General features: G+C 44.9%; 1 protein-coding gene across 3 annotated transcripts; it reads left to right on the top strand.

Moving 5' to 3' along the window:
* The first annotated feature begins 17 nt into the window (after positions 1-17).
* GPR161 (G protein-coupled receptor 161) lies at positions 18-13413 on the top strand. 3 transcript variants are annotated; one of them, XM_027681189.1, is made up of 8 exons: positions 18-415; positions 2469-2558; positions 3304-3337; positions 3554-4058; positions 4575-5299; positions 6768-6872; positions 9253-9372; positions 10700-13413. In XM_027681189.1, exons 4-8 carry the CDS (start codon positions 3619-3621, stop codon positions 10945-10947), a joined length of 1638 nt encoding a protein of 545 aa, XP_027536990.1. In that variant the 5' UTR covers positions 18-415; positions 2469-2558; positions 3304-3337; positions 3554-3618; the 3' UTR covers positions 10948-13413. The 3 variants fall into 3 exon arrangements, with proteins under 3 accessions (XP_027536990.1, XP_027536992.1, XP_027536991.1); XM_027681191.1 differs by having other exon boundaries at positions 3445-4058; XM_027681190.1 differs by lacking the exon at positions 18-415 and adding an exon at positions 1802-1896.
* Positions 13414-13754: the final 341 nt, after the last annotated feature.

Raw genomic sequence — 13754 nt, 5'->3', positions numbered from 1 at the left:
GGAGCCCGGGCGCGGAATCCTGGGATGTATTAGGAAGAGCTTTGCTAGCAGGCCGAGGGAGGTGCTCCAGTCCCTCTGCTCAGCTCTAATGAAGCCACATCTGAAGTGCTGTGTCCAGCTCTGGGCTCCTCAGAACAAGGGAGACATCAAGATCCTGGAGCCGGTCCAGAGGAGGGTGACAAAGATGATTAAGGGACTGGAGCATCTCTCTTACGAGAAAAGGCTGAGGGAACTAGATCTGTTTAGCCTCGAGAAGAGACAGCTGAGAGGGGACCTCATTAACGTGTATAAATATCTAATTCCAAGAGGATGGAGCCAGGCTCTCGGTGGTGCCAAGCAATAGGACAAGAGGCAACAGGCAGAAACTGATGCACAGGAAATTCCACTTCAATATGAGGAAGAACTTCTTTACTGTGTGAGTGACCACGTGCTGGAACAGGTTGCCCAGAAAGGTTGTGGAGTCTCCCTCACTGGAGATATTCAAGAACCGTCTGCACACAATCCTGTGCAATGTGCTCTGGAATGACCCTGCTTGAGCAGGGAGGTTGGACCAGGTGACCCACGGTGGTCCCTTCCAACCTGATCCATTCTGTGATCAGGTGGGCAGGTGGGAGGTGCTGCTACACATGGAGGGCTCCGTGCTCCTCTGCACTCCTGGAACCACCATGGGGAGAGCAGACCTTTCTCTGGTCTCTGCCCACCACAGGAAAAGGGAGCCAGTGAGCTCCCCCCTGCCCTCATTCCCGGGGAGCCAGTCTGTGGCAGCTGGTGGAGAACATGTGTGTGCCCTGTGGGTGTTCGTGCCTCCAGCCACTTCCCCACGGGTACCTCACCGAGAGCAGCAGGACGGCTGGGTGGGAGCTGGGAGCTCTAAAGCCTCCGATGGCCATGCTCAAAGATGCAGCAAACATTACCAGCCTTCATCACACAATGCTCTCTGCTGTGTTGGTGGGTGGAACTTCATGGGTATCAGTTTCTGCCCGTTGTGGAATCACCTGTGCTGGGTTGGGTATGGTTCTTAACATATTGGTTCTTGAATGTTGTCCAAAGATGGTCTTTTAAAAATGTCAAAATGTGATGGCAGCTTAAAAAATCCTGTAGAAAAGCATCAGTAGAACTGGTTGAAAGTGACACATAAGTTACTACTCCATTGCTAATGGGGAGGTGGTTGTCTTGCTTTTCTGCATCATTGAAAGGGCAGACTTAACTCCCTAAGAATTTCCCTTGGCACAGGAGCAAGACACACAGTCCTGCTCCTGCTGCTGGATCACAGGGGCAAGCTGAGACAACAGCTACGGGAAACTGATGTCCACATCATGAAAAACTCCCCGGAGCAATCAAAACATAGCACAGCTCGTGTCAGAGCAGCCGTCCGCTACGCTCAAAGGCCTTACCAGCATATGAGCAAGCCAGGAATTAGTGATGCACAAGCACGGCATTTAATTATCGTTCACCCTTTATACCATGTACTTTATACTGACACCTATATCCGGAGTCTTGCTTCAGGTGGTGTTGGGGGGAAGAACTCCCAAAATCTTCACTGTGTTACTTTTAATAGCGTTTCGGAGGTCTAGCAATTTGGCTCTGCCCCTCTACGACTGCCTGGTACTACGTGCCGAGGCAACTCACTTCACCTGATCCGTGTAAAATGGATATTCTTCCCCCCCCCCCCCACTTTTCACTGGATTTCCGAAGCTCCGCTCGCCCCTCGCGGGCGGCCGCGGGGAACATGGCGGTCGGGGAGGGGGGGCGGCGGGGCGGGACGGCGGGAGGGGCAGGGGCAGGGGCAGGGACGGGCCGGGGCCAGGGCCAGGGTGGGGGAGGCTCGGGCCGCGGCGGCGCTGGGGGGTCCCGGGCGCCGTAACCAGGAACGTCCCACTCTGACGGCAGCGGGCGGTGAGTGCGGAGCCGGGGCGCGGGGCAGAGGCGGCGGGAGCGGCGGCGGGACGGCGGTGGATGCCCGGGGCGGAGGACCCTGTCCCAGCCCTTTGTTCGCTGCCGCAGGGAGCGCGGGGGCAAAATGGCGAAACCGCCCCCCAGCTGGATCCCGCGCGCTTTTTGTGTGCCGGCACGCCCGGTCAGGCTGCCCGGGGTTGGGGTGGGATGGGATACTGCCCCTGCTCCGGGATGTGATGGGATACTGCCCCTGCCCCGGGATGTGATGGGATGCTCCTTGCCCTGCCCAGCCCCAGGCGGGCCACCCCGCCGAAGGCCGCTTTCACTCCCCGGTGAGCAGCGGGGCCGCGAGGGGACGGAGAGCGCCGGGTGCCCCGGGCAAAAGCCGCCTTCCCAAAACGCACACCGGTCCAGAAGTATTGGACAGGCCCGCAGAGGTGGTGCGGGCATGCTTAGAGAGAAACTCGAGGGGAGGCGTTTTTGCAAACAGCCTCAGACAGCTTCACTAGAGGGGAGCTAAGTTATGTTTTTACAAAGTATTGGCCCAGTAATGTCTTTAATTACGCTCTTAGGAAAGTACAGATAAAAATGGAAAAAAGGCGTCTCTCCAGACTGACACTGCTGCCTAAGGCTACAGCAGCAACGGAGATAGAAGCATTTCTGTGAGTACTCCTGGCTGTCTGGGACCCGTGGTTGGGCATAGCTGCAGAATTAGCTGAGATAACTTTCCCCGAGTCCCCAACTTCCAAGAAATGCTAATATCAACGTTATATTGTTTAGTGGACTCTTTTACTTTTCTGGTCTGCATATTTGCATTTTTGGTGGTGGTTTTTTTGGTTGTTTGGCTTGGGTTTTATTTTTCAGTATGCTGTCTTGCAGATGGGTGAAGGATTGAATGGTGAATGGCAGTTGGAGGCAGTGGGGAATAGGCTGCTAAGGAATTGGGAGAAATAACAGGGTTTCACAAAATGAGGGTTTGAGTCAGTGGGATGGATGCTAAGAATGAGAAGTCAAGGATTAAAGATTCTTAAGCATTTCTGTAGCATGGACCTTGGCTTAATGCAAGAAAGTGTTTTTCAAACCTCATATACAGAAAGCCAGTTCCCCCAGTCCTTTGGTATTGGCAGAAAATACAATCACATCTGTAGCTAAGGTGATTATGAACATGGAGAAGCGATGTTGGGAGAGTACATGCAATGGTTCCCAAGTCTTTGAATGTTACTTAGCAACTGTTAAGAAAGAGTCAGCAGGGTATGACTAGCCAGGCATCCCCAGACCACCAGCAAATTCTCCATAGGCAGAATACAAGGTAACAATTGGGATAAACAGGCAGAATTTTTTTAAAAAGTGACTTCCTTTAAAGTAAGAGAAGCAAAGACTGATAGTGATGTTCTTGTTTCTTCACAGGCTAGATGAAGGGACTGAGTAAGATGCACAGCTGGTAAGTATGACCTAGAAACAAGTAATATCCTTAGAAAATTTTAAAGTAAAATGTGCTAATTGTCTTTCTTGTTACCCCCCCTTCAGTTCTTCTTGTCTTTCAAACAGTTTGTTCCCTGTTCTAGGCTTGATGCTGCCATTGATCTCTTTGGTGTGCCCACAGGCAATTTACTGCCCCTTCGCTTGCCTGTCTAAAATGATTTCCTGTGTACTACAGGTAAATTTTAACACAGGCAAAAGGGCCTCCAGTCTTTGGAAGGAGTTTGAAGAAATACTGCCTGAATGTTTCTGAGCGTTGTTCTGCTTCTAAGTTCTCAGCATGTCTTGGCTGCTCCAGCTCTGCATGCTCTGACCATGAGCAGCAATTCCTCCCTCGGCAATGTGAAGGGCCTGAGGAACCTCACCACGCACGAAGATGGGGCAGTCAGAGTCACCGAGTCCATTGCTATCATCGTCATTGCTATTTTCATCTGTTTGGGCAACCTGGTGATTGTCGTCACCCTGTATCGGAAGTCTTACCTTCTCACGTTGAGCAACAAGTTTGTGTTCAGCCTGACCCTTTCCAACTTTCTGCTCTCTGTACTGGTGCTGCCTTTTGTTGTCACCAGCTCCATCAGGCGAGAATGGATCTTCGGAGTTGTTTGGTGCAATTTCTCAGCCCTGCTCTACATGCTGATCAGCTCAGCCAGCATGCTGACCCTTGGACTCATAGCTATAGACCGGTAAGCCACTCGTTTTAATGAATTGTAGCAAATTGTCTAGTCATCTCATAGAGAGACTTTTTGGCTGTTCACAGAGTTTGGAAGCAATGCGGAGGGTAACTGCGTAGTTGTAGTGTCATTTTTTCTTCATCCCCTTGTGAAATTTTGATCTAGACCTCGACAAAGTGATGTCATCAATAATGCAAAATGCAGACGTGCATCTTAAGTTTTTTAGCACTTGATGGTGTAATAACACACTACTTGAGAAACGTGAAATAATGACTTAAAATTCCAAATTCTACCCTAAGCATGCACTCACACACAGGAACAGATTTAATAGTTGCATGTGTGCCTTCAGCCAAGTTTGACTGCAACAATACATATTTTTACATGTAGCTGTTTTTAAAAACAGGGTCCCCGAGCCCACTTTGATGTTTGAAGAAGAAAGGGCTAGATATCAATGTCATTAAAATATGTTCCTTTCTTTGTCCTATGTCTTTTGTGCTTCTGTTGACTACTGTTTTTCCTGCCCGCCAGGTACTATGCTGTCCTGTACCCGATGGTTTACCCAATGAAGATAACGGGCAACAGAGCAGTGGTAGCTCTTGTGTACGTGTGGCTACATTCCCTTATTGGCTGCCTCCCTCCTCTTTTCGGCTGGTCGTCTTTAGAGTTTGACCAGTTCAAGTGGATGTGTGTGGCGGCCTGGCACAAAGAGGCCGGCTACACTGCCTTTTGGCAGATCTGGTGCGCGCTCCTGCCTTTTGTGGTCATGATGATCTGCTATGGATTCATATTCCGTGTGGCAAGGATTAAGGCCCGCAAAATCCACTGTGGTAGCGTCATCATCGTGGAGGAGGACTCGCAGAGGAACGGGAGGAAAAACTCCAGCACCTCCACATCCTCGTCTGGCAGCCGAAGGAATGCTTTCCAAGGGGTTGTTTACTCAGCCAACCAATGCAAAGCTTTCATAACCATCGTGGTTGTCATCGGGGCTTTCGTGATTACGTGGGGGCCTTACATGGTAGTAATTACATCAGAGGCACTTTGGGGAAAAAACAGTATTTCCCCTGCTTTGGAGACATTGGCTACATGGTTGTCCTTTTCCAGTGCCATTTGCCATCCGCTAATTTATGGACTGTGGAACAAGACAGTGCGCAAGGAACTACTAGGGATGTGCTTTGGGGATCGGTATTATCGTGAGTCCTTTGTTCAGCGGCAGAGGACATCGAGGTTATTCAGCATTTCCAACAGGATCACAGGTAAGACGTGGCTGCAAAAGACACTCTTCCTTAACACCACTAAGAGCAAGGTTTCATGTCTGTGTGTGCTTGGCGTGTTTCAGGGCTCTCTAAAAAAAGTGGGATGTTTCTGGAGTTTTCATCAGTCTTTTGCTCAGGCTATCATTGGCACTTGAGAGGAGAATTTTTTTTTTTGGTGGTTAACATGTTTCTCCTACTCTAGTAAAATTTTCTCAGCCAGAGAAAAACATAGTGTTAAGGTTAATAAAAAATATTTATTTTATTTTTTCTCAAGCATTTCCTTTTGTGTTGCCCACATTTGAGCTCTACCAGTAGTACTTTTTCTACACTTTTTCTATGATTCCTGGCTTTATGATACAACTCTGAGATCCACTGAAGTTACACTGGTGTTACTGTAAATTCAGTTTTTAGGCTTAATGATTGTGAAGAAAAGATCATTAACAAAGTAAAACTATGTAAAAATAGAACTATTTGGTGTCTCCCCATATTGCAGGCTGAGAGCTTCAGTTGCTCGGTTTGGTGGTTTTTTTTTTTTTTAAAGTAGCAATGCAATGACATTCTGATTTTTTCATCATTTGCCTTGCCCTGTTCAGAAGCTTCCAAAAATAGAACACTTTCAAGGGATATTTCATGCTGAGGCAGGAACTGAAGTTATTTAATTGGGAAGGAAGATCTAAAATGCAGAAGGAAAGTGAGAGCAGCAGGGCATCTTATCTTTTCTGCAGCCTGGGATTACTGGGAGAGACTGTCATCTGAATGATGACATCGCAAGCTGCAGGAGTTTTGACAAATCTGTGTCCAGGAGATGCTATGGATAAACACACTGGGAACTGGGGTGGAAGGGAAAAGACAGGAAATTTCTTTCTCTTTCCAAGCAGTAAGAAGCTGACAGTTTCAAGTTTATCAGGGGTATTAGCTGTAGGCTGAGAGGGAGGGGAAAAAGAGCCCCACCAAACCCAAAACAAAATCTTGAAGTGAGATTCAAAGAAGGCACCTTTGTAAAAAACCTAGGATCTCTTCCTTGTTTTGAAGATTTGAAAGAAGTCAGGTATGTCTGTGCTTCAGCCTTGCTCATAAACTTCGTTACTCACTAGTGGCCTGTAACAGCTGCTGGTGGCTACCATGTTATTCTCTGTCTAGAAGATGCCTGGCAAATATCCTCATCCCTGTGAGCATATACACTCGGTGTTCAGCCTGTCTGGCTCATAAAATACATGTAGTTGAAATAAGAGTGGGAAGGAGATGGTGCAGGTAGAAAGGAGACTTTCCTTAAGGAAAGACTCCAACAATACCTGAGAGCTGCTGATGAGATTTCTAAGATGGGAAGTCCAGAAGCTGTGCATTCTGAATCAGCAAGGTAAGTTTTATAAGCAGAATAATAAATAAAGCAGTAGAGTGAGTATTACTGGAAGAGGCTTTTACTATTGCAAACCCCTGAAACATTCACAGGAACAAAACTTTCTTGCAGATTTGGGACTATCTCCTCATCTTACTGCCCTCATGGCAGGTGGACGGCCATTAGGAAACAGCAGCAGCACAGGAGACACAGGTTTCAGCTGCTCACAGGATTCAGGTAACTACAAGTCTCTTGCTTTCTTTACTTGGGCAGAAGCTTGCACTTGGCAGAACTCACTGGGATAGTCAGTATTTACACACACAGATGTCTCTTGGTGGATGAATGACATGAAGCATCTGTTCCAGCTGTTACAACAAAACTGCTGCAGTTGCTTTTTTCCTTCCTTGCTCTCAATACATTTACTTGCAAAATGTTGTTTACAGAATGATGACCCTCCCTTGTTAATGTGTCCTGGGAACAAGACTCACTGCTTTTGTGCCCTTCTCCTTTAGTTTTCTATTGTTCTTTGGAGACTTTCCCTGTATCCACAAGGAACAGAGCAACAAAGGACTGTGGAGAATGTGCTTCTCTTTTCTATTTTGTAAAAGACCTTGTTTTGTTCATCCTGCAATGTAAACATAAACACTTGGGATGGCTTTAGCTTATGATTTCATCACTACTTAAGATCTCTCAATTGAAGTTGTTTTGGAAAAGGGAAAAACAGTTCTGCCAGTAATTTTCTATCCAGAACTGTTGCTAGATTTTTCTGGCAGTTGATTCAGCTACCACCACTCCTTAACTGCACTAGTTTAAGAGTATTTCTGCTCTAGAGACAGCGGAGGGTGATCTTCTAACGTTTGCTTGGTGTAAGGGGTTTGTTTCTTTTGTAAAGGAAAACTGTGGAGCTGGGATTTATTTATAGTGTTGTTTTATGCTGGTAGTTTTATGCCTGTTGTGAGTGTTCTGCAGCTTTATGTGATAAAGGAGAATAATGTCCTGGTAAACCCGCATCAGTAAAGTGGATGTTGTGTTACCATTTTTTGAATGACAGTGAGCAGTTTAAACAAATGAACAAACTAAGGAGATAGTGAATGCTGTTGGAAGTGCCACTGTTGGTTAAAGAGGGAGTATGGTCCATAGCCTGGGAATGGATATACAGTGATGCACTGTGACATACTGTTTCACTGGATACTTTTGCTGTGAGGAACTAAAGAGCAGCAAGAAGTTGTAGTCCCTCTTCATTGTTGCCCGCTGCAACATTGTACGTGTAGTACGTGATCCCGTGGCCTGTAGTGCAGTTGTGTCTTTATCTTCCCTGGTAAACAGAACCTGGGCTTTTCATGTTGTGAAAAACAGATAAAGTATGGAAGAGGAAAAAAATCCAAGTGGCGCCAGCTGTACACAAAATATGAAGTGAGACCTGAGTCCCAGTTACTAGAAATGTTGCCTTAAGATCAGTTATTCCAAGGAAAAAGATCCACCATGTAAGAGGCTAGTTTCTTCACCAGCCACGTTTGAAAAAAAGCACTAGAATTCTACTGCATGGAAGAATATATCTTTCTTCCTAGTGCCACTCTTCCGTTACATGCTACATTTCTGAGGAGGATTTGGTACCCTAGTAGATCAGTAAGAGTCTACTGTTTTCAGATCAAAAGCAGTCAAGTGGGTGAAGAGGGATGTGAAGTCACCCTCCAGAGGAGTTACAAAATCCAGAAGGGACTTTGTCCTAGGCCTGTTGTCACATCACAGGAGTAAATGGAGTGATAGTATAGTGCCACACATTAAATGTGTCCAATCTATGTCTTCCAACAACAGCTTCCCTGAGGACTGCTTTCTCAGCAGTGTCCTAGTGTGTCCACAAAATACTTGCTCTGCTTTTCCTTTATGCAGCAGAGAGACCAGCATTGCAAGGGAGGTGTAGGCTGCAGTCTTGCCCTCTGTGTGAAAGCATTGCAGAGGTGCCAAGAATTTCCTTGTGTTTTTTAAACTCTTATTTTATGTTGGAAAGGTGCAAAGCAGATTCAGGGAGGTGAATTTAAAAAAAAAAAAAATCCTGAACTGGAAAAAAGACTCATTGGACAAAAATCATTCCCAATCAGCAAGGGGTTTTTCCCCATTAAAAAAACACTTAAAGAAAGTGAAAGTAGGTTACTAGAGACAAACTAAATTGAACAGAAAAATTCTGCAGTTCAAATTCTACCCAGGTCTGATTACAAGCAGGCATTTGGCAGCTATGGTTGTCTGCCTCTTGGGTAGCCACTGTTAGCCTCTTGTCTTCATCAGGAAATGGAAGAAGTTGCTCTCAACTTTACCTTTTATTTACTGAAGGTAAGGTTTCACCTTAATTTGCTGTCCTATTGACATTATAAGCTCTTCAGCTGAGAATTTTGAAGCTGTTTGAAGTTTTAGATGGCTAGTGAGAAAAGATTTCCCAATCCTTTGAATGAAAACTCTGACCTCATTCTTTTCCTTTTCAGTGTTTAATTTGAGCTGAAATTTACTCCCAAAAACTGGGTTAAGACCTCTTTTGAAGGAACTGCTATAGACAGAAAAGTTTTTGCCACGACATTGTATCCCAGTGTTACTGTCTTACTTGAGAAAGCTTTTATTGTTTCAGGAACAGATACAATGCTTCTTGAAGATTATAGCTCAGATGGCCCTCATGCCCCACACTGCATCTGTCCTCCTCGACGGAGGAGTTCAGTGACATTTGAAGATGAAGTAGAGCAAATTAAAGGTGAGTTTAGGGGTAAGTATGTAAATGCTCAGAACTAACTATATTGCCTGCTCAGGAAGCCTCTCAGGACCTTCATAATTGTCTTACAACATCACTGATCACTCTTTGCCTTGACAGACCTCACCATTCATGCAGGTACAAGAGAAAGCAAGATCAGGTCTTCTTCCAATTCTCAAGTAACAACAGACAAGGACAAGAGTTAGAAGCTGGGATTCCCGGCATACATATCATTTATATAGCACAGCAGTATCCTCTCTGCAACTCCATTTATCTTGGTGGCTGTTGCAGTCTGTTTTATGTTTCTCAGAGAATATATTTTCCTGCGCTCATATTTTGATTGCATTATCCCTGTGTTCCTCATTTGCTGCCTCCTCTCAACTTTATCATTCACAAACTTGAAATTCTTCTATTTACACACTTGAATAGTCTGAATATAATTTCATTCTGTTATACTTACTTTTTTTACTTACCCAGCAAAGTGAAATAGAAGCTATGTTCCTCAGCAGATGTGGGTGAAAATAGATGAACCACATGCACTTATTTCAGTCAAATCACTTTTTGATTCTCTGCTAGCAAAGTGTTGCTGTGATCATCTGTAAACTGTTGGAAAGTTAATTTACACTGGTAGTTACAATAATATGGAATAGAAGGCTAACAACCTAATTTTCTAAACATTATGTGATTGTGGACAGTATGAAAATGAGCAGAAAGCCTTTAAGATTCAAGTAATAATAAAACCTGAGACAATGACAATCCTTTCTATGGAATTTTTAAACATGTTAGCAAAATTCACTTTAGTCCTCTTCCCAGCATGAGATAATTTCCTTGTACAAATACTTTACCATATACATTGCCCATTATCTTTCTGAGTGATTACATGGGAGCTGATATCTAATTTTTCGTCTGAGCAAAAGAGGAAGGTTTTAGTGAAAAAGTTCCTCACAGGTTTAGCAATTCTCCCTGGTAAGTCTCAGGGTTTTCAGGATCTCTGAGACTTTAAATTATTTCAGCAGCCTCACTGAAGAGTTACATTTAGGATGAACACCTTTGTTGCTCAGCATGTTGGTGGGTAGAGAAGTATACAGATGCTACAAGAGCAACTGCACCAGCACTGAAGAGCAGGTGTATCCCACGTCACTCTGGGATATTGTGTTCATAGAACGGTTTTGAAAGCCTAAGTATTGTTGGCAAATGTGCTCTGCAGAACAGTTATTTTGCAGAGGACGTTATCATACCTGTAAAAAAGGATCAATATTGGTCTTCAAGCATTTGCACAGCTGTGCTGATCAACACTTATGCTGCCTTTTTTTTACCTCTTTTTTTCCAGAAGCTGCAAAGAATTCTGTTCTTCATGTAAAAGCCGAAGTCCATAAATCTCTGGACAGTTATGCAACTAGTCTAGCAAGAGCTATTGAAGCTGATGTGAAACTCAGCTTGTTTGGGGAAGATGCTTTACCAGGAGCCCTGTTCCCAGTACGGACTCTGCCAGGAGGCAGCATGAACACACGGCGTGGTGCCAGGCCCCATGCCAACCAAAGACTGAAGTTGCAGAGCATCGATGAAGGGAATATCTGACACCAGCACTGGAGTAAGAAAACAGAACAAAACCACTAAGCAGGACCTATTGCAGCTGTTAGTGTTTCAACAGAACCAGGATACCTTGGCGGAATGTTTTCAGTGTTTTTTCAACACCAGCTGAATTTTGGTACTTGCATCAGCATTTTACAGTAGTGTTTGTTTACTGTTTAGGGTGCTATTGACTTTTCTGTGCCATGTCTTTATCACACAGTTCATAGGAATGCAGGGTTTGGTTTCACTGACCAGATTATTAGTCTGTTGAATCTTGGGTCCATTATTGGCCAAAGCTGATAAAGGAAAAAAGCAGGAAAAGTATGTGCAGTGTTTTAATTTATTGTTGTATCCATCATCTTCTGAACACCAGGATAATCAGTTGATACTTGATAGCTGGAGTGCTCTGATAGGAGCTTGTGCATGGGATACTACATACAGCCTTACTGTCACAGACTCCTAGATGAGGAGCACGGACTTCACTGAGGGCAAAACCTGAATTTTTCAGAGAGCTCACGCAGCTTATAGTCCCACTTACCTTTGCTGGGGGATATTTCTGTTTGTTCAGCCATCAGAATGGCACATCAGATCTGACAGTGGACTGTGCATTGCTTCAGAGGTACGGAGCACCAGCCTCTCTGGATATAGTGAGTGGGAGCAGACCTGTGCTGGAAAAGCATAAAGATGGTATTTGAGGAAATCATTAATGCAGAATTCTTAGTTTCTCTGAGAACTTCAGCTCATGTCCCTGGTTTTGCTGTTACTAAAAGGGCACTCTGTGGCTGTGCTAAGCTCGACAGAATATAAACAAGATATTGCCGCTTCATATTCAGGATTCACCTTTTCTAGAGAGAAAAGAGTTGTTTGGTGTTTTGGTTTTTTTTAATCATGAGGGAATGTAGTATTTAAGCTATACTTACCTCAGTGCTTCTATTTCTTGGAGTATTAATTAATCTCAAAAATAAGAACATTTGGCACTTATATTGCACTTTGCATGTTCTTAAGCACTGTACAGACATTACCTTGTTAGGCCTTTGTGAGAGGGTTGATCAGCCCTGCTTGCCAAAGAAGGGGAACTCAGCACAGTCAAGCTGCTGGCAGTGAAACAGTCTGCAAAGGTGGAAAGGTTTGTTATGAAAAGAAGGATTAGGTGGATCATACAAGTATATCCAGCTTCAGGAACCGTTCTGTGCCTTCTTGGGCAACCCCCTTCTGTACTTTGGAGGGGTTACAGCCCTGCCTTACTGCATATTTCAAGGAGAGGGAAACAAAAGTGAGCAGGATAATTCCATGGGGGTGGGCAGTGAGTAGCAAATGGACTTAAGGACCAAGGATTTGCATTTGTTTACTCTGTGTCTGTTCCCCTATGCCTTCACCTTTCCCAGAAGTGGCTTGTATGAGGTTTTGCTGGAGATTGTTTGGAAATCAGGAGTAGGATGTTCCCATCTGAGCAAAAACTGGGTGTAGACTTGTTTTGTCTTTGTGTGAGTTATTCAGAGACACAGAAGTGTCGTGAGGCAGAGCCTCAGTCCAGTACTGTATTTAGACATCCTATTTGTCTGTGTTCCTGACTCAGAAATGTATTTCAGCACAAGCTTATGTCCATCTCTGGACAAAGCAACTTGACTTTATGAACTCGCCTGAATCCCATTAAGTTCCCATGCAAAATATAACTGCATACTTAAAATTCAGTACATGGTTTGCTGATTTAAGAACAGGCTGTTACAGTAAGAACACTTAAGCTCCAATAAGATGGCTCTTTGCATAATGCAGGAAGAAAACAATAATAGGGAGGTTCTTACTCCTGCATTTTTTGCTTTTGGTGTGTTAGATAAATTGGCACCTGTGGGCATTCGTTAGAAAAGCATAACTAAAAATCCCAGTATTTGCCAGGAAGTGCCCTGCAGTGAGGTCATTATTGCTATCGTTAACATTACAATCACAGCTGCTTCTAGTACTCAACACTCCTTAAGCTACACGCTTGCCTGCTTGCCTCGAAGTGTTTTGTCTGCATCCCTTTTATTCAATATTCCTGCTTCGGAACAAGCTGAGCAAAGTCCTTGCTGAATGTGAAAAGGGCACACAGTTACGTATGCATTGTGGTGGACTCGGTTCCGGCCCAAAACGGTCTGTGTTTAGGCAGAAAAACTCCAGGGCATATGTGAAAGGACAAAGTCGTTAGTATTGTGTAAAAAGCACGTTTTTCACACAGGTACTGAGCCAAATTCAGCCTTCAGGCAGGTTGGGGGCAGGTTGCGTCAGTTTACACCGTGACTGAATTTGGCTGCCAGTGTTAATGTCACTAATCCGTTATTTAGTGTAAATATTGTTAATATTTTTGTACACACGTTATAACCCTTCTGTAATTCTGCTACTACCCGAGTCATTCTCTCACCTGAGTTGTCATTAACGAAGAAATGCACACGTTTTGTAAAACTATTCCCCATCCTAAATACAAAAGAGAAAAAAAACAAACACTCGTTTCCGGCTCTTGATGGTCTGCGCTATTTGTTTACACTACTGTTATTTCAACTTGAATTAATCTTTTAAATGTTTTACTTTTAAAAGCACGTTCAGCTCCCAGGATGAGCCTGACAGCGGCAGGAGCTGGAGCAGTTTTCACAGGACGGGGAGGCATTCTGGGTCGAGCAGGGCTCTCTGAGCCCGGGCAGGTTTTGGGAGGGCGGCGGTACTGGATGTGATCCCGATCCCGGGGCGGTGCCCGAGCCTTTCCCGCATCTCGTTGGCCACGCCCCCTCCCCATGGCCTCGCCCCCTTCCCTTCGGCTCCACCCTCCTCTCCCCGCCCATGGG

Source organism: Neopelma chrysocephalum, unplaced genomic scaffold (genome assembly GCF_003984885.1).
Source record: "Neopelma chrysocephalum unplaced genomic scaffold, ASM398488v2 Primary Assembly neopelma1_60, whole genome shotgun sequence".
Classification (NCBI taxonomy): Eukaryota; Metazoa; Chordata; class Aves; order Passeriformes; family Pipridae; genus Neopelma; species Neopelma chrysocephalum.
Note: the sequence above shows the minus strand (reverse complement) of the source record. Positions and strands in the feature narration are given on the sequence as shown.